This window comes from Coenobita brevimanus, chromosome 96 (assembly GCF_032717465.1).
Source record: "Coenobita brevimanus isolate Jiangsu-jjx chromosome 96, ASM3271746v2, whole genome shotgun sequence".
In the NCBI taxonomy this organism is placed as follows: domain Eukaryota; kingdom Metazoa; phylum Arthropoda; class Malacostraca; order Decapoda; family Coenobitidae; genus Coenobita; species Coenobita brevimanus.
Window position 1 is genome coordinate 34,139,247 of NC_137049.1, and position 22,833 is coordinate 34,162,079.

At 40.3% G+C, this 22,833-nt stretch overlaps 1 protein-coding gene across 3 annotated transcripts; it reads left to right on the forward strand.

Moving 5' to 3' along the window:
• Nucleotides 1-248: 248 nt before the first annotated feature.
• LOC145413543 (retinol dehydrogenase 12-like) lies at nucleotides 249-22,830 on the forward strand. Of its 3 annotated transcripts, none has more exons than XM_080283238.1 (8): nucleotides 249-322; nucleotides 4,325-4,410; nucleotides 4,852-4,982; nucleotides 8,414-8,569; nucleotides 12,895-12,999; nucleotides 16,216-16,446; nucleotides 20,534-20,720; nucleotides 22,039-22,830. In XM_080283238.1, exons 2-8 carry the CDS (start codon nucleotides 4,325-4,327, stop codon nucleotides 22,142-22,144), a joined length of 1,002 nt encoding a protein of 333 aa, XP_080139364.1. In that variant the 5' UTR covers nucleotides 249-322; the 3' UTR covers nucleotides 22,145-22,830. The 3 variants fall into 3 exon arrangements, with proteins under 3 accessions (XP_080139364.1, XP_080139363.1, XP_080139365.1); XM_080283237.1 differs by having other exon boundaries at nucleotides 279-322; nucleotides 4,258-4,410; XM_080283239.1 differs by lacking the exon at nucleotides 16,216-16,446 and having other exon boundaries at nucleotides 279-322; nucleotides 4,258-4,410.
• Nucleotides 22,831-22,833: the final 3 nt, after the last annotated feature.

Here is a 22,833-nt window from a genome sequence, read left to right on the forward strand (position 1 = left end):
GAGGTTGATGATCTCGCCGTTGTTTACACTGCGAATCTCGAAAAATCCTGATTATGTTATTGACGAGTATTGCATCGGGAGAAAATAATAGGTGTAGAGAAAATGATATGTAAATAAAAAAATTGTGTAGTGACTTATAATAATTCAATCTACCGATTCTTTGTTGAACCATTTACTTACATATCGAAAAATAAGACAACAATATAGAACTGATATGTAACTCTAACTTGGTGGCATGCAGCTGATCGGCTAAATCAGGTTTTCTTGTATATAATCTTCACCTACAGACGTTGTACAGAATTAAAATATGAAAAATTGAGTGGTAAGGTTCGTAGTTCTTAACCAATGCCTGTTGAAATGCTGCAAAAATTTGTCAGGTTGGGAGATGCCGATGTTAGAGGCAAGTCTACGTTGTTGGAGAGCTCGTTGAAATTATGAGTTTATATTTTTTGTAGTGTAGTGCAGATATTTAGGAGATACCACAGCTGGGATTTCTGCAGATATTTAAATTGCATATTAACTCCTCGTCCCCTATGAAGTCATTAATCTCCTGTGGGGGTCATTACTAACCCCAAGGTTAATTTGTGACAAGTTTCATAGAAGTGTTACCAAGTGATGGGATGATAACAGAGGTAAATTTATGCTTTAAGCAGCCAGATGATCTTACCAATTCAATTCATACTCCTCCAGCTTGTTTTTTGTATATTTCTGACTGCTCTCAGGGTGGTAAATTATCTTTTCCTGCTGAATCCCCCCTCCCCATTATCATCATGTTCCTTAAGCTGTGCCTAAGTTTGTTTCTGACGTATTGGAAGAATCTAACTCGTACTCAAAGGTGGATGTCGTTTCCCATTTCCAACTGGAGGGTAGGTTAGGTTAGGTTAGAATAAATTATTAGGTACAGTAATACTAGGTTTAGGTTTAGTTAAAATGTAAGGTTAGTTGACAGTGAAACGTACTCTAGTTAAAAACAATGGGTAAAAAATTTAGCAAGAAACCTTTATTTACCACCCCAGAAATAATTTTAAAAAATATATAATAGACTATTAGGATGAGCTAATGTGTTAAGGTGCTTTTACTGCTGAACCCTTTCAGGTCTCCTGGCCACTCCAGTGGCTTTCTCTGTAGGGGTCTCCTAGCCACTCCTGTAGCAGCATATTTAAGCATGAATGAAAACTGTTGCATGAGGTTGGTGAATGAAATAAGGATACGAGCTGCTCTCAGACCCCTCTGCTTCTACTAGGCATGTGCAGATCACAGTATTTTAGTTTACACAGTCTGGGAAGAGCTAATCATGGTGGGGAGTTGGGTTGTACATATTGGTTTTATTATACTGTTGATCTGGCAATATTTTTTACTACTTTGGTATCAGACAGTTCATTTAGCAAAAGAATACACTACTTGATCAGAAAGTTTGATAAGGATCTCGTAACAGTTTCGTTTGTTGTTTGTAAAGAAAACATCTCAAGAATCATTAACAAATCATGTGAGTTATAATGTACATGTATTAGTGCACAGATTTTTATGGAAAAACATGGAAACAAACAATGCAAACATGTCGCCTATGCACCAAGAAATCACAGCCCACTGAGACAGCAGTACTCACCACGCTACTGCACACCACTTGCTACACAACTTCCCATCATTTCTGCAGCACTTGTATAGCGAGTAGAGCTCTAATGTTTTACAGGCAGATGTGTATTACTTCTTTGTGCATGAATATGATATTTTTTCTTTATTTGCAAACCTTAACTTTTTTCAAAAAAATGTGTGTCAAACGTGACCTTGGGACCTATTTGAGACCTGAAAGGATTAAAGTACAGCATATGTTTAGGTAAGCAGAAAACACTTCAGACTACTTGAATTCCAGCTATTGTTTCTAATAAATACAATAGTCCCTCAATTATTTAACGTAATGGAACCAAAGGCATGTCTAGGTATAGTCTCACCAATCTAAAACCAAGGTTTGGGTGGGGTCTGGCGCTGGGTGCAGCCATGCCATACTTCCTAAACGAGTGATGAGTAGATTCTGTTATATATGTAATAGGCATCACAGATAGGTACACACATTCATTCATTCATTCATTGCCAGACGCCATGTATCCCAAACGGGGTAGCCAAGGGCTTAGAGTTAATTGTTTTACAGGGAGGGGCACTAATCCTCCACCAACCCCACTTGACACACATACTAATACAATACAAACGTAAATATTCTAGCACATAAAAGGAAGGTAAACTTGTAATGCATATGGCTCTTGTACATCAATAAAGAAACGTGGCATACATATTTTACAGTGTTGCTGAAAAAACTGTAGTTACTTTTACTGACTTTCACGGTAGTTCTATGTCGGGTAAGTAATGTAACAATTACGTTTATAATATAATTTGAAGGAATCAGTAGAACATACGCTATTTTCTTAATAGAAATAAATAAGTTAAAACACTCACGAGCAGCAACATCCAGGCCCATACTAGGAATCATAAATTATATGAGAGAGAAAGAGAATGCGATTTTTAAATTCATTATTTTGGTTATATTTATAACTTAAATTAGTTTGTCTTTACACACACACACACACAGAAGTGGGTGAAGTCATGTCAGGCCAGGTGGTGAGATGTGAGCGGCGAGCTCTAAGGGTGTCAGGTCAGCCACTAGCCAATCAGAGTATAGGAAACAAGGCAACGCTGTACGCCGGGAAATTCCCGGCTGGACTCCATCCAAACCTGTAAGCGCTGGGTGCTAACTATATAACCAACCCACACATGTTCCTTACGTGTTAACAAGTGGGTTGGCAGAGGATTGATTCCCCTCCTGATAAAGCCACCTACTCAAAGACAAATGGTCACCCGGTACAGGAATATGGCATCTGGCTATAGATAGATAGGTAGATTTCATCAGTACTGTATATGAATACCACTACAGTAAAGCACAAACCACATAAGAATAAACTGATGCTGATACAGTACCATTTATCTGTGAATTTTACCACTCCATTTCACATGGATATTAATCAGCATTTGCATGCTGAATTAATGCATACCCTTTACAGTATTTATTTCAAATGATAAATAATTCCTATAGTCTTCTTTACCATGATATATTACGTCATTATATTCTTCTGCAGCGTTGGTGCTGATGCCATCACAAAGGTATTAGATAGATGCAATATTGCACTGTGGGTCACCTCCAACACATCAGTTGAATAACGTGGTACTTGGTACACGTGTACCAATCGTAGTTTCTGCGGTGCGCCGGAGACATTTGTGCATGGTACACAGGTACCACAAACCCATACTGTGCTGTGGTACAGAAGGGCTAAAATACTGTACCAGGATATTTTATGTTATGGTGATGTAATCTTTGCTTTTTCGTTTTAAAACATGTACATACTTTTGAGGGTGAATCCCATTGCGGCTTTCACTTTTCTACCATCCTTTTAAAAGTCAAGCATTGACTTCTCGGTATCTTTGCCACCCCTGCTTCAGAAACCTGACATTGCCACTACTGACTAGCAAGTGGGATCTGGAAATGTCATACCGAAAAAATTGGAAATGCTGTAATTGTTGTAATAATCTTAACATACTTTCATATATTCTCATGGAGGAGTGATCTGGAGTACAGTATGATTCTTTATTCTCTGTGGAATACTTAGAGGAAAAGGATCTTGTGTATTATCACCTACCCCCACCCTCACTCTTTTGAGTCGTATGTACAGGGATATTTTCAGTGTACAGTATTTGTCAGGGTACCCAGTCCCCTACTCTGACATGAGGAAAACCATAATGAGGTAGCATCATTTCTTTCATATCCCCAGGGATAGATAACCTGCTGTGATGCTGGAGTTCTGCAGTACGGTACAGAATTAGATCCTTAGACATCTACTCTATTGTTATGTTGTTGTTGCTTAACTCCAGTCTGTCTGATCAAGCAGACCCATTGACCACAGGTAAGCAGCTGTTTCTGCGGGACTGTCTTGAAGGTACAGTACAATACGTATAGTACATACACCATGTAAGGATCTGTCACTCCTTTGTGATAGACAGTGTCTCATCAGGGTTGAGCCAGGGTTCTTCCTACAGTGACGTACAGGGAAAAATGAAGAAGTTTGGTTCCTGGGTGGAGACCACAGCTGTTTCACCCAGGGTTTACAGTGCCACCATATGTAGGCTTGTTGTCACTCCCATTGTGTTATTCATTGATATGTAATATTAGTGTACATAATGTCTAATTAATGCAAATCCCTATTCCAAACGCAGATGTAAAGAATGTAATGCATACTAATATTCATACAAGAACTCTGTATTACTTTATGCTCCATTCAAGATGTTTACAGTTATTTTGGGTTGTTTGGTGTCAACAGTGTCATCCTTTGCGGCAGCTGTCAGTGTATTTCTCAAGCATTGTTTAAAGTGAGTATATTTTCCTCTAAAAATGAGTTGAATTTACTGTTTTAATGTGTAGCTTGGCTTAAAGTAAATACAAATGGAAAATGTACACATTAGCTGTGTCTTTCCTAAATATAATTTGTTAGTAAACATATATATATATATATATATATATATATATATATATATATATATATATATATTTTTTTTTTTTTTTTTTTGAGATGCAGACTGCCAGAACTAATTAGTTGTATGTTGATATTAGTAAATTACAATATTAAAATTAGTTACTAGTTTTATTGATATTGGTTATTGACTTCATACTCTTATGATATTTGTCTAGCACTTCCATCTCTCAGGGATTCTTTAGAAATGTTAAATGACAAGTATGTAGGTGAAGATATTGTCATACTGTATTGTATACAATGCATTATTTACTGTACTAATTTGGAATGTGTGGTACAGCAAGGTGTATGGTGGTGCAAAGAACAGAGTGAAGTGCCACTGCAAGAACAGAGTTAGGGAGAAGGTAGTGGTCATCACAGGTGCCAACAGTGGAATTGGCTATGCAACAGCACAGGACTTGGCCAAAAAAGGTAAGAGTAACACCTCTGTACTGTACATCTTTTATTACCGTACCAAGAGAAGATCCAACCAGTTGCTGATTCAGTTTTTGTATGCTATACAGAATTAGCTTGTATCAGTGTACTGCAGTAATGATGTGCTTTACAATGTAATATAAAGGTTATACAGTCACACCTTGGTATGCAATGGGGTTATGTCAAGTGCAACTTCGCTTAACGATTTCTCGTGTACCGAGGTTGGTACACGATGGGTTTAGTGGGGAGAGGGAGGAGACCAAGGGCCACGTAACCTAAAATCTCAAAAAACCTTACCCTTTCAGGCTTGCCCTTGGCACCCTCAGTAGCACCACATCATCCACTAGGGGTACCATCCTTCCCAGACATGATTTTCATATCACAAGTTCCAGTATTTCACAGAGAAATAGTTATCACTTCACTCAAAATCATACACAACACTATTCATTGTGCACATGCACTGTTATTTGGCAATGGCAGTGGTGTTTCAGTAGTCTTGTGGGCACGAAATAGGACAAAAAGGAGACTACCACAGCAAATGTAAATAGTGGGTGGCCTATCTTGGCTTAAACATTTAACTGTCTGCTCCCATGGAAGGCGCCGAATACACTTGGGGTCATTGTACATGGTCACCATAGTTATTGCAAAAATTGTTTCCTTCATTTTTGTGAAACTGGGTCCGACTTTTAGTTCATAATTTTATTGACTTACTGCATACCAAACTGATGGATACCAAGGCATGACTGTATACTGTACTGGTATATGGTGTAGATACATTGATAATACTGTATACATATACACATACATACATCATCTAATCCTATGTTGCCCCATGAGGAGCGTAGAAGCCCGGGGCTAGGCAAATCAGTCTTGATATATTTATAGATATACAGTGTAATGTACACTCAATCCTCGTAAATCGCATGTTCATAAATCATGGATTCGTAAATCACAGCTAGGTGGCTGTCAAACTGCCGGCAACCTTAAATTACTGTAAGTCACAAAATTCGCGGATCTAGGCACCCAAGTGGGCCTTTTCCGAGGAGAACCGTAAACTGCGACATTCAAACTGAAAATCGCGACCCAACAACCAATCACCGCCCGTCCCTGGTGGCATATGTGCTTACCAATGCCGCCATGTTGTTGTTGTTCTTGTCCCACCAGTCCGCACACTGCAGACCGTCGCCGTGGAGTACGAGAGTTACCTGCCTTTTTTGTGCAACTTACCCCCGCCTCCTACCTGCCATGGTCCCTCCCGACCCCCCAATGAAGCACTCTAAGCAGTATAGCGTCAAGAAGATTCTGCAGTTGTTGTACAGTCAACGTTTGGAGCTCACTTGTCATGTTGAGAGGGGAGGGAAGTTTTCAAAGCTGGTGAAAGAGTTTGGGAAGAACAAGTGCTGAGAGGTTCTAAGTTCTTCCCAACACCACCCCACTCCATTCACTTAAGCAATTTCATCATAGGATTAAGGTGAGATCCCTTAATATATGCACTGAATATTCCTAAATTTGTATGATTGTGTTTGATGGTGCCTAGATAGGTGTAGGTAGGGTGCTGTGGGGGCGAGTTGGCCAAAGTCCAGACCCAAATTAATTTCATAAATCATGGCAGTGGTCCAGGCCCAAATTGCCGTGATTTACGAGGATTGACTGTATACATAGATAGAAGTAGTGAAAAGTTTTTATGTAAATAGTAGAGCATGTGTAAGAGTGGGAAATACTGTGAGTGGTTGGCTTCCCATGAGAGCGGGGCTGCAGCAGGGATTTAGGGATGTGTGATGTCACCTTGGTTGTTTAATATTTATATGGATGGTGTTGTAAGGGAGGTGAATGTAAGAGTGTTAGGTGGAGGTTTAGGTCTGGCGAATGCTGATGGTAGAGAGTGAAATCTGAATCAGCTGCTGTTTGCAGATGTTACTGCACTGGTGGCTGATTCAGAGGAGAGATTGAGACAGTTAGTAGAGGAGTTTGGAAGGGTGTGTGAAAGGAGGAAATTGAGAGTAAATGAGAATAAGAGTAAAGTGATGAAGTGTACGAGTTAGGTAGATGGTAGGAGGATGAATATAGTTTTGAATGGTGAGTTTCTTAAGGAGGTATAGATGCAGAAGTGAGGTTTAGAATAAGTGAAGTAGGAAAGGTGCTGGGAGGAATGAAAAAAGTGTTTAGATGTCATTTGCTTAGAATGGATGTAGAGAGAAGGCTGTTTGAGGGTGTTGTGGTACCGACTGTGTTATATGGGGCTGAAACATGGACTATGGGTGTAGCAAAGAGGAAAAGTTTGAATGTAATGGAGACGAGGTGTCTGAGAAGTATGTGTGGAGTGATTTGTATGGATCGAGTGAGAAATTATGTAAGTGCAAAGGAGAACTGGAGTAGTGTGGGAGATGGCTGATCGAGTTGAGCAGTGGGTGTTGTGATGGTTTGGGCATGTGGAGAGAATGGATGATGAGCGATTGGTGAAAAAGATAACTGGATCGGATGTGAGAGGTGTAAGGCTGAGAGGAAGACCACGAATAGGATGGATGGACAGTGTGAAGAGAGGGTTGGATGCAAGAGGGATGACTGTTGTGCAAGAAAGAGTGGCTGTGTGTGATAGAAATGGTTTGAGAGAAATTGTGAATGAATAAATGATGACGCAGCCCTGAGGGGATATTCTCCCGCATTTGGTCTGATCAGCTGATTGGGTCAGGTGCAGGTAAGGGGGTAAACCAGCTCTGCTGTTGGGCCGTGCTGCAGATGTCGCTGATTGCACTGCGCAGTTGACCCTTGTGCGGTGTGGTGCGGTGAGGATCTGTCGCTTCTCCCCTTGGGGCTAAGATGCAAATGAGTGTGTTTGAGTGGATGAGTAAATTGGGAGAGTGTCGTCCTCTCTCGGCTACCTCCCTTTCTTTGGGGGAAGCAGCCTAGGTATATAGATAGAAATATAATTAATGTATGAATACACAGATACCAGTATGGACAGCACGCCCTCGTTTTACGATGAGGGTGTATTTGGAAAAAGTCCATTGCATAAATTTATCTTATATACTGTAGTCAGTTATATTGGATTCAGTAGGGATAAGTTTTGGACCAAGGGTCACTCACCCAAGTGGCCGTCTTGGAACAAACAAATGACTAAGTGTCAGAGATCATATAAGCAAAAATAGCAATCGTACATCTATCAGTAAGGTTTTGTATGGGGTCATAGTGACTTTATAAGCAAAAATGTTGTCATGTATTGAAAAAAGGTTCTAACTTTATCATCATTGTATAAGCGATTCACCTCTTACCAGTTGATCGTATAATGAGTGCCTGCTGTATAAACTGTAATGCTGAATACTGTATAATACTGATTACTACACACACACACACACACACACACACACACGTTTATGCTATCTTAATATTTTGTAATAATGAGAGTACCGTATACGGTATATAATTTGCAGGAGCTCGGGTATATCTAGGGTGCCGCAACAACCAGGCAGGAGAGAAGACAGCAAGGAATTTACGTGCACTCACAGGCAATCAAAATATCCACTTCCTCCACCTTGACCTGGCAGATTTCTTCTCAGTCCAACACTTCGTTGGTACCCTCTTGAAACGTAAGTAAATGTACTGTAGTATATTCACTTTATCTTGAATTCATTAGGAACGAGTGAGTGAATGAAATCCAAGTGCCAAATAGCAAAGATCATATGGGATGAATTGAGTTGCAGCTTGGTTCAGATAGTGATGCTTGTTTGATTTATGAAATTTTTATCATCATCATAGCAGTTAACACAGCAGATAATTTTCGGTAATTCCCATGCCCTGTGCTAGGATCTGTGTCACACCACCTCATGCAAGGGAAAATTGGTTCTAATAATCTTTCCCAAAAATAATTTACTGTTATAGAATTATGAAGTAATGAAAGGAAGTAAGAAAAAACTCACGAGCTCTGCAGTTAACACAGCAGATAATTATCAGTAATTCCCTTGCCCCGTGCTAGGATCTGTGTCACACCACCTCATGCAAGGAAAAATTGGTTCTAATAATCTTTCCCAGAAATAATTTGTTATAGAATTATGAAGTAATGAAAGGAAGTAAGAAAAAACTTATCTATATCTATCTATCTATTGCCAGACGCCTCAATCCCGTTTGGGGTGGCCACAAACAAATCGTCTCCAAGTCGCCCTGTCCTCCGCCATTTCACTGCCCTGTTCCCAACTCACACCCCCCTCTCTCATATACCTCTCCACCCCATCCCTCCATCTCATCCTCGGCCTCCCCCTCCCTCTTCCCCTCTCCACCTCACTCACATACACTCTCTTCGTCAGTCTTTCACCCTCCATCCTCTCCACATGGCCAAACCACCTCAGTGTGTTCCTCATAACACTTCCTATCACATCCACATCCACACCACAACGCTCCTTTATATCCTCATTCGTCAGCCTGTCTCTCCATGTGACTCCACAGGCTCCTCTTAAATAACTCATTTCCACTGCTCTCACTCTTGACTTGTGTCCTTCCAACAGCATCCAAGCTTCACTTCCATACGTTAGAGTTGGTATCACAATACTGTCATGTAGTAACTTTTTCACTTCCATGCTCACTTTCCTGTTTCTTATCACTGCTTTCAAAGAACCAGCAACCTTTCTTCCCTGCTGTACCCTTTCAAGCACTTCACCCTCCAAACCTCCATCCTTACTCATCACACCACCCAAGTACTTAAACGTACTCACATTTTCCAATTCCTCACCATTCAACCTCGCTGTACATTCACTGACTTCACCTCTCTCAAAGACCATCACTTTACTCTTCGCTACATTTACCTTTAGATTCCATTTCTTCCACACTCTCCGAAACTCATCCACCAAGCCTTGCAGCTCCCCTTCGTCTTCACTCAACAACACAGTATCATCTGCAAACAACAGTACAGGGAGTTTCCAAACACTATCCTCTCTCACCAGGGCCACTCCAACATCCACTACCCTGCCTTGTACCTATTTTATTACCCCATCCATGTACAGATTGAACAACCATGGAGACATGACACATCCCTGTTTCAAGCCAACTTTCAAAGAGAAAAATTCACTTAGTTCACCATCCACACGCACTGCAGCCTTCGCACCATCGTACATACTCTTCACAGCATTCAACAACTTCCCATCTACTCCATATATTCTTAACACTTTCCACAATCCTTGTCTATCCACCTTGTCATATGCTTTCTCCAAATCCATGAAAGCTGCATACAACTTCTTTCCCTTCTCCAGAAACTTTTCCACTAAAGATCTAAGAATGAATATCTGATCTACACAACCTCTTCTCTTCCTAAAGCCTCCCTGTTCTTCTCCAACTAATTTCTCTGTTCTTTTTCCAACTCTGTCAATAATTATCCTACCATACACTTTTCCTATTATACTAAGAAGACAAATGCCCCTATGATTACCACACACTTCTTTTTCCCCTTTTCCTTTGTACAGGGGAATAATTATACCTGACTTCCAATCCTCCGGGACTCTACCTTCCTCCCAGGCCAATCTGCACATCTTCCACATCCATTCTACTACTATCTCTCCCCCATGCTTCAGCATTTCACCACACACTCCATTAATTCCTGGGGCTTTCCCCGATTTAACTTTCTTCATTGCTTCAACAACTTATAAGTTCTATAAAAACCTTTTCTGTGGTCATAAGTGAGCAAGAATAGTTGCATGCAGTCATGAGAATTAGCCAGAATATTTTGGTGTAAAGCACATGGTTGCCATACTCAAAAGCAACTCCAACTGTTTCTCTCATGTGTGGGATTACTTACTCACTCTGTCATAGCAGATGCCATTGCATTGCATTGTCTCTCTCACCCTGACTCCATCCACGGGGGTCCCTCCATGCAGACCTCCAGGCAGCAGCATTTCACATTCAGACAAACTCATTAAAGGAATGGTAGGCTTGTTCCAGTCCTGAGTCATGAGACCTCCACCTTGGTCTCCCCCATTCAAGGTTGTCTTTCAGATACCACCTATGAGCAGGATCAGACTTGCAGAGAGGATATAGAGAGAGGAAGAGGGGAAATAACATCAGAGCAAGGAGTCAGACTCAGTTGATAGTTCAATAAATGAGCTCATGCATACAATAATGATATTTTTGAGTAAAAAAAAATTCAATAACAACAGGAGTGCAGATTTACATCTTGCCAAGATAACGAAAACTGCTATAACCAAGGGATCACTGTATGAAAGTTGACTGAAAACCCATAGCCACTACGAAGGTGGCACTCAGATGATTAAAACAAAACAAAAACATGAGCCTCTACTTTGTCTTTGCAATTTGCATTATCTGAGAACAGGGAATGCCTCAAAACAGGATATGTAGCTTAGGGACACAACATTCTGATGAGTCTCTATTGTAGTACTGTACACTATACACAGATATGGAGGGGTGTCCAGGCTGGTGATATGGAAAGTGTTTGAGATGAATGCCCCTCGCAGTGCCTAGAGAGGTTTGGTAGCTGAGGGAGATACTAAGTGATGGAGAAGCAGAGGCAAGTTGCATTTCCAGAATGAGAAGTTGATGGAAGATGTTTAGGGAACTAGTGTCTCTCTTGACCATGAAGGGATTCTCCTTTTGTGCAAATGTATGAGAAGCATTAGTTATGCTGTAACCTTGATCCTAGGAGGGATGAATCCTCTCTACAGATAGGTCGAGGTAGAATATCTTTTGTGATCATCCTGCCCTACAAGTTAAGTAATAAAAAAAATATGCAGAGATAAACCCAAAATTCCAACTTAGTAGTTACAATGAAACTGCAGGTATTTCAGACAAGGAAACTAGAACCACAAAAAATATAACCTAAGAGTACAAGTTGATCCAGTGTAGCACGCTAAGCTGTAAAAGTGAGAGCCACTGTGATGATGCAGTCATGCCGTGGAAAGTAGAGTGACACAAGGAAGGAAAGTAGCTGGTGCTATGAAGGCCTTGATAAAAAACAAAGGCTTGAGTGTTGCACCTGTACGAGGCTTACATGAAGGAGTGTTAGTGCCATCTTGAACATGTGGATGTGAGCCTATAGTGTGGCATGAAAATGAAGTCAAGAATAAGAGCAATGGAGATGGGACTGCAGAGGAATGTATGTGAAGTACAGAGAGTGGATAGGATACGGAATAATGTGATTCATGAGAGATGTGGAGTGAGGAAGTCTGTGGACACCTGAATCGAAGAGTGTACTGAGATGGTATGGTCATGTGGAGAGAATGGATAACAGTAGAGTGGTGAAAAAGGTATATCTGAGCGAATTTGAAGGAGGGAGGAGGTGAGGTAGGCCAAGGAGAAGGTGGAGGGATATGGTGGATGAGTGTGTGAGGAAGAGAGGTTTGGAAGTCGGTGAGGCAAAGGGACTGACAAAGAGATCAAGCTGGCTGGATGAATATTGTGAGAAGAAGCACATGATCAGAGATTTGGCACCCCTTTTTAACATGACAGCATCTGGATTGACTCTATTGGATATATTTATGTGAAGCTACAAAATGTGGTGAATGTTTTTGGCATATCAGGTAGAGCCAGGATTCCGGGGGTTTGAATGATGAGTGAATGGAAGCATGGCCCATTGGATTGGGCAGATCTGGGCTGTCTGAACGTTGCTACTCCACACCCAGCCCTAAGGTGGGAAAGGAGGTCCGGATGATGATAATAATGAGATGCATAATAAAATTTGTAACAATGGGATCTCATCTTGGACTTTGACTGTGTACAGTCATTGAGAAAAAAGATCAGAGTGACAGCGATTGTGGCAGAATGTTTCCAGCCTAAGAATGATGACTTTGTGGCTGATTACTGTACCAAGCTTACTGCCACATTTCACTCTCATGGTAGTACCTCTTACTGTTGATGGTAGCGTCCATCTACTACCTGTGATGGTGCTTATCTTCTTCCATTATATCCTCCTCAGGTGAGAGTCAGGTGGATGCTTTGGTGAACAATGCTGGAGTCTTCCATCACCCTTCATGTCTCTCAAAGGATGGTCTTGAACTCACCTATCAGACCAATTTCTTGGGTGAGTAATATAAAGACAAACAGACTGCTACAGAGAATGGTATGAAATAAAAGACAGATTTACTTCTCAATATGTTATAAAGATACACATATCTCACATTAAGTTGTTAACACCATCCATCAGTGTGAAGCCTCTTTTGTCTTTGCAACCACAAGACAGTACCTGTACTATGCTAAGACAGTACCTGTACTATGCTGTTCTTACTTGTGCATGCAGCTGTTGTGAAAAAGTTCATTTCTGTAAACTATAATATGTGAAGTTTTGTAACTCACTGCCACATAACCCAGTGCATTTGTCATACACATACATTAATACCAAAAGTAAAAACTATAATCTTTTCCACTTCCACATGCGCAGCTACCCTCATAAAAGGATTTTATTGCCATCAACAAACTCCCTTGTGCACCAGATATGCCAAACATACTCCATAAACTTTCCTAATGGGGCCTAATTTAAGCTTTCTCCAAGTCCTTGAATGCAACATCTGTTTATTGCATCATCCTGTATTTCCCCATCAGGAGTGTAGAGGCATAGTGTTAGGCTATTCATTTCAGACATTTGGGTTTAGAGTGACCAGTGGCACTGTGAGAAATGAACTCCACCCACCCTTGGGATTTAAACCCTCGGTGGCCACATGCGGTAGAAGTGTCCTAACCCTCTCACTTCTTTACGTGATTAAAAGTGAAAGAGCACAAAGGTTAGAATTACAGTGGACCTCTTTTTACGCAGTCATTTTATAACTGAAAATTACCGCTTAAAAAGAATTGCTCAAAATGTGCTGTTGAAACTATTGATGTATGGCTAATGTGTCTAAGGAAATTTAAAAAATTTTCCCAAAGTCCCCCAGCTCTCTTGAAAGTATTTTTTATAGCCTTCCCTCCTCTCACCCCATCCCTGGATTGTACATCATATTCATGACAGCAACTGTACAACATGTAAGAATGTCACAGGGTATCAAAATGGTTAATTAAAGTGTGCAAAGTTGTAAATAAATGGGATTTTTTACTTGACAAAAATGGGATGGAGCATTGCTTGAGTGTTTGGGAAAAGGGATATCTAAGGCTGAGGGGCTAGAGGAGGGGGAATGAACAATGCCTTTTACCCTTAGAGAGCTGAAACTTCGCCTTGAAGCCCTCGAGATGGTGGGACAGGCAGTGGGTGTGGGGCAGGAGGAAGCAGAGTTATGGATATAAGAGTTTGGCCATGGCTGGTTTACGTTATTTCTTATAGTGAAAATTAGTTCGGTCCTCGACCAATTCGGTCCTGGAACAGCCTTCCAGAACGGATTGTGTTCGAGGACCGAGGTTCTACTGTATTTACCTAATATACCTAATTGTGATATACACAGAATGTACTATGCTCGTGGGTTTCCGTCGCTGTTTCTCAATAAGTCGAATTTAGCTTTAAACTCGTTTAAGTTTTTAGACTGGACGATCTCTTTGTCCAGACTATTCCATAAGTCTATACTTCTGTAAGGAAAACTATATTTCTTGATATCCTTCAAGCAGCTTGACTTTTTCAATTTCATTCCGTGTCCTCTTGTTGCTCTCTTATCCCATACAAACAGATATTCTTTGTCAATTTTATCTACTCCCACCATGGTCCTGAACACCACAATCATGTCTCCCCTCTTTCTCCTTTCCTCTAACGAAGGCAAATCCAACGAAGGCAAATCCAGTTTTTCCAGCTTCTCTCTGTATGACAGGTCTGTCAGACTGGGGACCATCTTGGTTGCTGTTCTTTGTATTCTCTCAATCTTGTTTATATCTTTCTTTTTGTGTGGGGACCACACTACCGCTGCATATTCTAACCTGGGGCGGATCATGGCCGCTATCAATTTTTTCATCATTTCCTCATCCATATAATGAAATGCTACTCTTATGTTAGTCAGGAGTTTATATCAGGAGGAAATATCAGAGGATATCTATAATAAAAATATAGAGGAACACAAAGGGCTAGGGAAGTATGAGATAAATAAGTCAAGGCCCCTGAAAGCAACCTTCCAAAGTGTGAACACTGTAGAGCAAATATTTAAAAATACTAACAAACTAATGGAAAATGAAGACTTTAAAAAGTTTGGATAAGAAGATACCTAACTCAGGAGGAATGGGGATTACTAAGGGAGAAGAGAGAAGCAAAAACAAGAAAATGAGAAATCAGAGAAAGAGAGGAGCAAATTTTTGTTTTTCAAAGTAGTGGGATTACAAGTAAGAAAGTGGTATGGTACATAAACAACAGGGATTAGGAAGAAGGAAGATATGATGCTACTACTCTAAACTGGCAACTAGGATGAGGCAGCAATCTGTGTACAGTGTTGCTGTTTCCCAAACCCGCGATGTGAAACAGCAGTTGTATGTGTAAAAGGCACCACAAATAAGATAATCACATATGAATACAATTTTAACGTATTATAATATACAAAAGAACAGTAACCTTATTGTGCATAAAATATTTATATGGCAATACAGAAACATGGCATACATAGTTTACAGTGTTGCTAAAAAGTGAATACCCTCGCAAATAGAACTAATTTCATTAGAAATAAAACATCTGAAGGGAAAGTAATTGTGACATATTTATACATGCCACCCAGAACAAACACCTGGGAGAGCAGCAAATATGAAGACCTGGCAGAAAGTACAATTCAGAGTTTTAGAGCCCTACTACATAGAATGGAAGTGAAATCGGAAAGAATTGCTTTTAACTGGAGATTTCAGTACAAATATAAATTGAATGTTTACTGCATGTAAGGATGCAGTTATACAGGTAGTTACCAGGTATGTCCTTTAACTGCCTCATCCTTGTACCAATGATTTTTGGCAAACTGACATCCCTTCATCATAATGCATTTTATAAAATGTATTTTTGTACTTGTATATTGTATGTCTTTCGATGGGAGGGAGCAATACGGTAGTATAACTGGAAGACGCCAACTGGGCCAGAATGGAATTTCAGAAATTTTATCTGAACTTGCAAAACTGAACCAACTGGAATTTTCCTTCTAGATCATAGCGATAGTGATTGGAATACTGTATACAGTAATGTACAATTTTTGTGAATAATGATTTATTACATTTTGTAGATGCTGAGTGACTGCAGTTTACCTTTTGATTTCATAATGTTGGTTACATAGGTGTATTAGGAATAACTGTACTGGTTATATGCACTGTAAAAAATTTTGTCATACTGCGTTACAGCACTATGATGTATTTCTAGGTGTGTTTCTTCTAACTTCACTCCTTCTGAAAAGTATTCAACGTTCATCCACCCCTCACATTGTGTTTGTGTCATCTGAGGCCCATAAGCTAGTGACTGTGGATGATGTAATAAGCTACAACCCTAAACAAGTGAAGGTGATCAACTCTTTCTCCGACCATGTGAAGAACTACGGCATTTCCAAATTGGCACTTCACCTTTTTGCTGCTCATCTCATTAAAACCTCAGAAGGTAATTGAAAGTTCCTAGTCATCAGTGTGGTAAAATTAAATGTTTTTTGTTGCCATGTTTATTGTGGGGGAAGAATTAACAGATTATTTGAGAAAGAGCTCATCATTTACTGAAAATTGTACAGTAGTCAATAACTTCAGATTAGCTATATGTATATCTTGCAAGTCAGGCCTTTTACTTTTTTTTTTTTTTTTTTTTTTAAGGAATCATACTGAAAACCAATACTTGTCCCTTCCAAAATTGTGTAACACTTGGTTATAGGCAATGGACATGGCAGAATGTGGAAAATATATCCCAAGGTGATCAATTGGGTACATAAAAGACAAACTACTGGTTAACTCATTTGTTAGAGAACTAGATGAAAAAGATTTTGTGTGTTGGTGTTTATTTCTTTGTGATCTGTTTTCTGCATGCATGTGGTGTGCTTTAGTATGTTTGTTTATATATATGTGTAATTCACCGGGTCAGTCAGGATCACTTGATGGTCGTGATCGTCAGCTTATACCCTCCCGGAAGGGAGCTGAGAGCTCATATAGTCCGATCTAAGGGCAAGGCTGTGACCTTCACACACGCACACACCTCTCCCCTTGCTCAAGGGGGACAGTAACCACCCACTTTGTCAGTGAAACTTTTTGCAACCTGAGCGAGGCGCGAACTCCCGTCCACCGGTTGGCAAGCGAGAACGTTACCACTGCACCAGCGAGCGGTGTGCGTGTGCGTGTGTGTCTGGTTTATTGTATTATTGTATGTGTTGTTTTTTTTTATGATTGTATGGCATTGTGGTGTTTTTTCATGTGTGTATGGTGTTTGTATGTACAGTATATGTGTGTTCTTACCTAATTGTTCTTACCTAATTGTATCTTTACAGGAATGAGTCAAGCTCGTACTGTCCCATGTCTTAAACCATATTTATCATACATATCCTTAAATTTGTGAATTGTTTTGTCACACATTATTTCATTCGGTAATGCATTCCAATGATCAATTGCTCTGTTTGGGAAGCTGAATTTCCTTACGTCTTTATCACCTCTCTTCTTATGCATTTTTTTGCAGTGTCCTCTTGCTGATGCTTCCCCATATGTTAAGTAATCATTTATGTCTATTTTCTCCTTCCCTGATATGCATTTATATAGCATTATCATGTCACCTCTTTTCCTTCTCTCCTGTAGTGTTAGTAGATTCAGTTTATTTAGTCTTTCTTCGTAGCTTAGATCCCTTAAGCTTGGTATCCATCTTGTAGCGGCCCTTTGAACTTTTTCAGTCTTGTCTATGTGTTTTTTGAGATGAGGACTCCAGACTACTGATGCATACTCCAGGGTTGGCCTGATGAATGATGTTATTATCCTTCTTAGCATGTCTTCATTTATGTATGTGAATGCCATTCTCATATTTGCAAGCAGTGTATACATGTTCCGTACCTTCTCACTGATGTGGTCAGCTGGAGATAGTCTGTTATTGATAATCACACCTAGGTCCTTCTCTCTTTCTGATGTGTGTAGGGTTTTATTTCCTAACGTATAATCCCAATCAGGTCTTTTTCCACTTTCACCAAACTTGATTACATGACACTTGTCCACATTGAATTCCATTTGCCATGTATTACTCCATTCATGTAGTTTATTTAATTCTTCTTCTAGCTCTTTACAAGAGTCTGTGTTAGTAATTCTTCTTTGTATTTTTGCATCATCTGCAAACATATTTAGATAGCTTCCATTTCCAGTGTTACTGTCTATATCATTTATATACACTAAAAACATGATTGGTGCCAGCACTGAACCCTGTGGTACTCCACTAGTCACTTCTTTCCATGATGAGTAGTTTCCCCTTAGTACCGTTCTCATTTCTCTTTTTATGAGAAAATCTTGCATCCAACAAAACAGTTTGCCTCGAATTCCTCCTTGATGGTACAGTTTCCATAAAAGTCTTTGGTGCGGTGCTCTGCCAGATGCTTTCTCGAAATCTAAATAGATACTGTCCACCCATCCTTCTCTGTTCTGTAATGTTTCTGTTACTCTGTCATAGTAGCTCAACAAATTAGTAGCTCATGATTTTCCCTTTCTGAAACCAAACTGTCTTTCTGTTATCATATTGTGTTCTTCTAGATGATCTACCCAAACTTTTCTTATTAGCTTTTCTAATACCTTGCTTACAACACTAGTTAGTGATACTGGTCGGTAGTTAATCCTTTGCACTCTAAATTCTAGTTTCATAACACTGCACAACACTGTAAATTCCCTTGTGGTCTAGTGGCAAGGTATTGGACCGTGTAAGCAGGGTCATATCGACTATGGGAGGCAGGGCGACGAATCTTAGCAGAACACACCTGGAACACTTGAAATGTGCTTTCATCGGAGAACATAACTTTTCTCCACTCATCCGATGTTCAGTGTGCATACTTCTTGGCAAGCTGAATGCGCTGTTTCTTCATGTGGTCAGTGAGAAGCAGTTTCTTGGCTGTGGTGCAGCTTGGCAAACCCGCTCCTTCTGCAAGCAGTGTTGGATAGTTCGAATTGAGACGTCTTGTAACAGCTGGGGATGCATTCTCTTCAATTCTGCTGCTGTCAGTCCAGGATTCTTGATTACTTCCCTCTTCAAAAGCGTATCTGTACCTCTAGAAGTCGTCCTCTTCTTTCCACCGCCATGCTTGTGCTTTGGTATGACATCAGATGGCAGACCATGCGTTGCAGCAAGAATCTTCATGATGGTCGACTTTGCGCGTCAAGTACGTTCACAAATTGTGTGATAGGGACATTATCCTGCCTCCATGCAATGATACAGACCCTCTCATCCCTTGAGCAGTACTTTCCATGCATGATAACTCAACTGCAGGAAAATAACAGGGCAAACAGTACTGCATACGAAGAAAGAGGGAGGTGCAAGCTCAGAGCGACAGGAACATATACTCCCACCCTCGCTTCTGGGCAAGCACTGACGTGCTGAGTGTTTCACCACCTCCTACCAATGCCAGAGGAGTTGTCAGTTACTTCTTGCCCAAAAAATTCACTAGGTAGAGGTGGAAACACAAAGCAAAGACAGACAGCTCTCCCATAGCAAGTCTGTGTGTAGGTCCTAAGTCAATTTGCAGTGGGTGTATATTCAGGGCCAACACTGACCCCTGAGGCCCTTGACTAGTCACGCTGTTCCACAGAGAATACTTGTCATTTATAACTTCTCACCTGGCTGTATAATTGCATTCTGGTCACTGCTCCTGAGTTTTCTTTCTGCATCCCTCTCCCAATACAAGAGAGAGAGAGAGGTTGATTGGTTGGTTGGTTTACACAGAGGCCCCTGAACTGTACAAAGTCAGTAACCGAGTAGAGACTAAAGAAAACACAGTTCAGTGCACCTAACTCTGTGAAGCTGAACATGTATAGACACCAAGGATATTGAGAGATGGTAAATTTGGTTGTGCGCTGTTAGAGGTATGGGAATAGTCATGCGGAAGAGTAGCAGAGTCAAAAGATAAGATGTTGTGGCTGGAGCAGTAAACACAAGGTTTTGTCCCAATAAAAAATAAGATGTAAATCACAAGTCATGTGTACCAAAGCCTCATTCTGTGGATGTTGTGACTGTTGTGAATGCTGTGAGAAGCTGGTGGAAAAGTGAAAGGTAAAATAATTAGTGCATAAGTGGATTGGGCAACTTGAAAGGTAATGAATGAATGGAAGGTGAAGGACAGAAGCCTGAGGAATGTCAGTGTTGATACCATAACTTTAAATAAACAGCGACAGGAAAAGCTGCAGATATAGAATGTCGAGAAAGGAAACTTTTCAAGGTGAAGGACAGAACCCATAGGGATCTCAGTACTGATACCATAGCTTTGAATAAATGATGGATTTAAAAAGCTTCAGCAGTAAAATGACCCAAGACAAAGGCATAGAAAGTGGGATAGAAACTGAAGGAGGGCAGTTTGGTAATCAAATTTGATCTTTTGTTTTGTATTTTGTATTTTTTCAGTATCCCACTCATTTGGCACTCAGTATATTTAAGATGATATTAAAGATGAGAAATAGATGCATGATGATATTAAAGATGAGAATGAGATCTTTTTCTTTCTTTTCCTTGAGGTCTGTGGGTATGCTTACAGATGTGGTGGTACTGCTGACTGACCCAGGCAATGTGTGGACAGGGATCTACCGGCACTCCTGGCAGGCATGGAGTGAGATTATCACACGACTAAAGTGCTACATTTTCATGCGGGGAACAGAAGAGGGTGCACAGTCCACTATCCATGCCCTCAACACACCTGAACCTGTCACTGGGAAGTATGTCAAGTAAGTAGCAAGGAGATGCACATATCCATAATATTAATACTGGTGTACAGGAAACAGCTTGGTTTGTCACTCTGTGTAAAGTAACCTGCAGGCTGTTGTTTGCAGATGATACTGTGTTGTTGAGTGAAGACAAAGGAGAGCTGCAAGGCTTGGTGGATGAGTTTGGGAGTGTGTGTAAGAAACGGAATCTAAAGATGAATGTAGGGAAGAGTAAAGTGATGATCTTTGAGAGAGGTGAAGTCAGTGAATGTACAGCGAGGTTGGATGGTGAGGAATTGGAAAATGTGAGTACGTTTAAGTACTTGGGTAGTGTGATGAGTAAGGATGGAGGTTTGGAGGGTGAAGTGGTTGAAAGGGTACAGCAGGGAAGAAAGGTTGCTGGTTCCTTGAAAGCAGTGATAAGAAGCAGGGAAGTGAGCATGGAAGTGAAAAAGTTACTACATGACAGTATTGTGATACCAACTCTAACGTATGGTAGTGAAGCTTGGACGTTGTTGGAAGGACACAAGTCAAGAGTGAGAGCAGTGGAAATGAGTTATTTAAGAGGAGCCTGTGGAGTCACATGGAGAGACAGGCTGACAAATGAGGATATAAAGGAGCGTTGTGGTGTGGATGTGGATGTGATAGGAAGCGTTAGGAGGAACACACTGAGGTGGTTTGGCCATGTGGAGAGGATGGAGGGTGAAAGACTGACGAAGAGAGTGTATGTGAGTGAGGTGGAGGGGGGAAGAGGGAGGGGGAGGCCGAGGATGAGATGGAGGGATGGGGTGGAGAGGTATATGAGAGGGGGGTGTGAGTTGGGAGCGGGGCAATGAAATGGCGGGGTACAGAGTGACGTGGAGGCGATTTGTTTGTGGCCACCCCTAACGGGATTGAGGCGTCTGGCAGTAGATAGATAGATAGATAGTGTAGATGATCCTGATAGTTACTTTCATAGTTGTCATCATCATCATCATATCACCATCATCATGATCATATAGTAATACTAATCATCATGATCATATCACCATCATCATGATCATATACTAATCATCATCATCATATCACCATCATCATCATATCACCATCATCATTATCATGTAGTAATACTAATCATCATCATCATTATAAAAGTTAATTAAATTAGCTGCAGAACAGAAGTACGGGTTATTATTTATCATTTTGCCCTATAAAACCTTGTCTGTGCAACTTTGACAGTACAGTATGCAGATTTTGAGCAAGGCAGATATGAACTCTTTCAATGAACTAACTTTCTGCTCTTTGCAGTGTGCATGAATTTTGTTATACTGTACTAATTTTATCTTTAATGCATTCACAGCAGCTTCTTGGTCACTGAGGATGAAAAAAGCTATGATGCCACAGTAGTCAAGAGCTTTATTGCTGCATCAAAGGAACTGTCTGGCCTTCAAAGTCTTGAGAATTAGAACAGATTTTTTTTTTCTCCTATTTTGTCATTATTAGATTACTGTAGTTGGGTTGATGGCCTTTAGTGATTGGTATGCTGCCTGCAGTATTAAATTATAGTTGGGAAAAGAAATGACTTCATTTGCCAATGTGTCCCTTGTTATTCTCTAACATTTATGCTAAACCTCCAGGATAGCAGCTTCTTTTTTTCAAGTAATGTCCATTTTCCAAGGCAGTGTTGGTACAGTATTAAGTATTGATGTTAAGTTTGTTAACACCACAACAAACTAATTGCATTACTCAACCAGCCCAGCAACACTGTTTCTCACAGTGGTAAATTGATACTAAAAAGGTTAGCATTATTTAGTGGATTAATACTGCAGTCATAACCCTACAGTGCTACAGGTTAATATCAGTACTGTATTGTACCAAACCATTATAAAATTCCCCAAGACAAATAATTGTTAAGGATAATAAAAACAAGATAGTATATTATTGAGTGAATTCGGATTGCCAGGTACCTGTTCTTTGAAGTACGTATCAATTTCTTCAGACTGCTTTATAAACAGAACATTTTGGATTCAGTACTGGCAACCACTAGTGTAATAAAGAGATGTTTGTATGAGTTGATATTGGGTATTTTGCATTTCATATCGTATAGGTCATGTTTTACCTAACAGTTCACCAGTTTCTCTGAATGTTAAAACCA

Bases quoted from the DNA above. Each gene is read 5' to 3' on its own strand.
- LOC145413543 (XM_080283238.1), top strand. From the start codon at position 4,325: ATGTTTACAGTTATTTTGGGTTGTTTGGTGTCAACAGTGTCATCCTTT. The intron at 4,411-4,851 runs GTGAGTATATTT...TGTGTGGTACAG, and splicing joins TTTCTCAAGCATTGTTTAAA to CAAGGTGTATGGTGGTGCAA. The intron at 16,447-20,533 runs GTAATTGAAAGT...GTATGCTTACAG, and splicing joins TCTCATTAAAACCTCAGAAG to ATGTGGTGGTACTGCTGACT.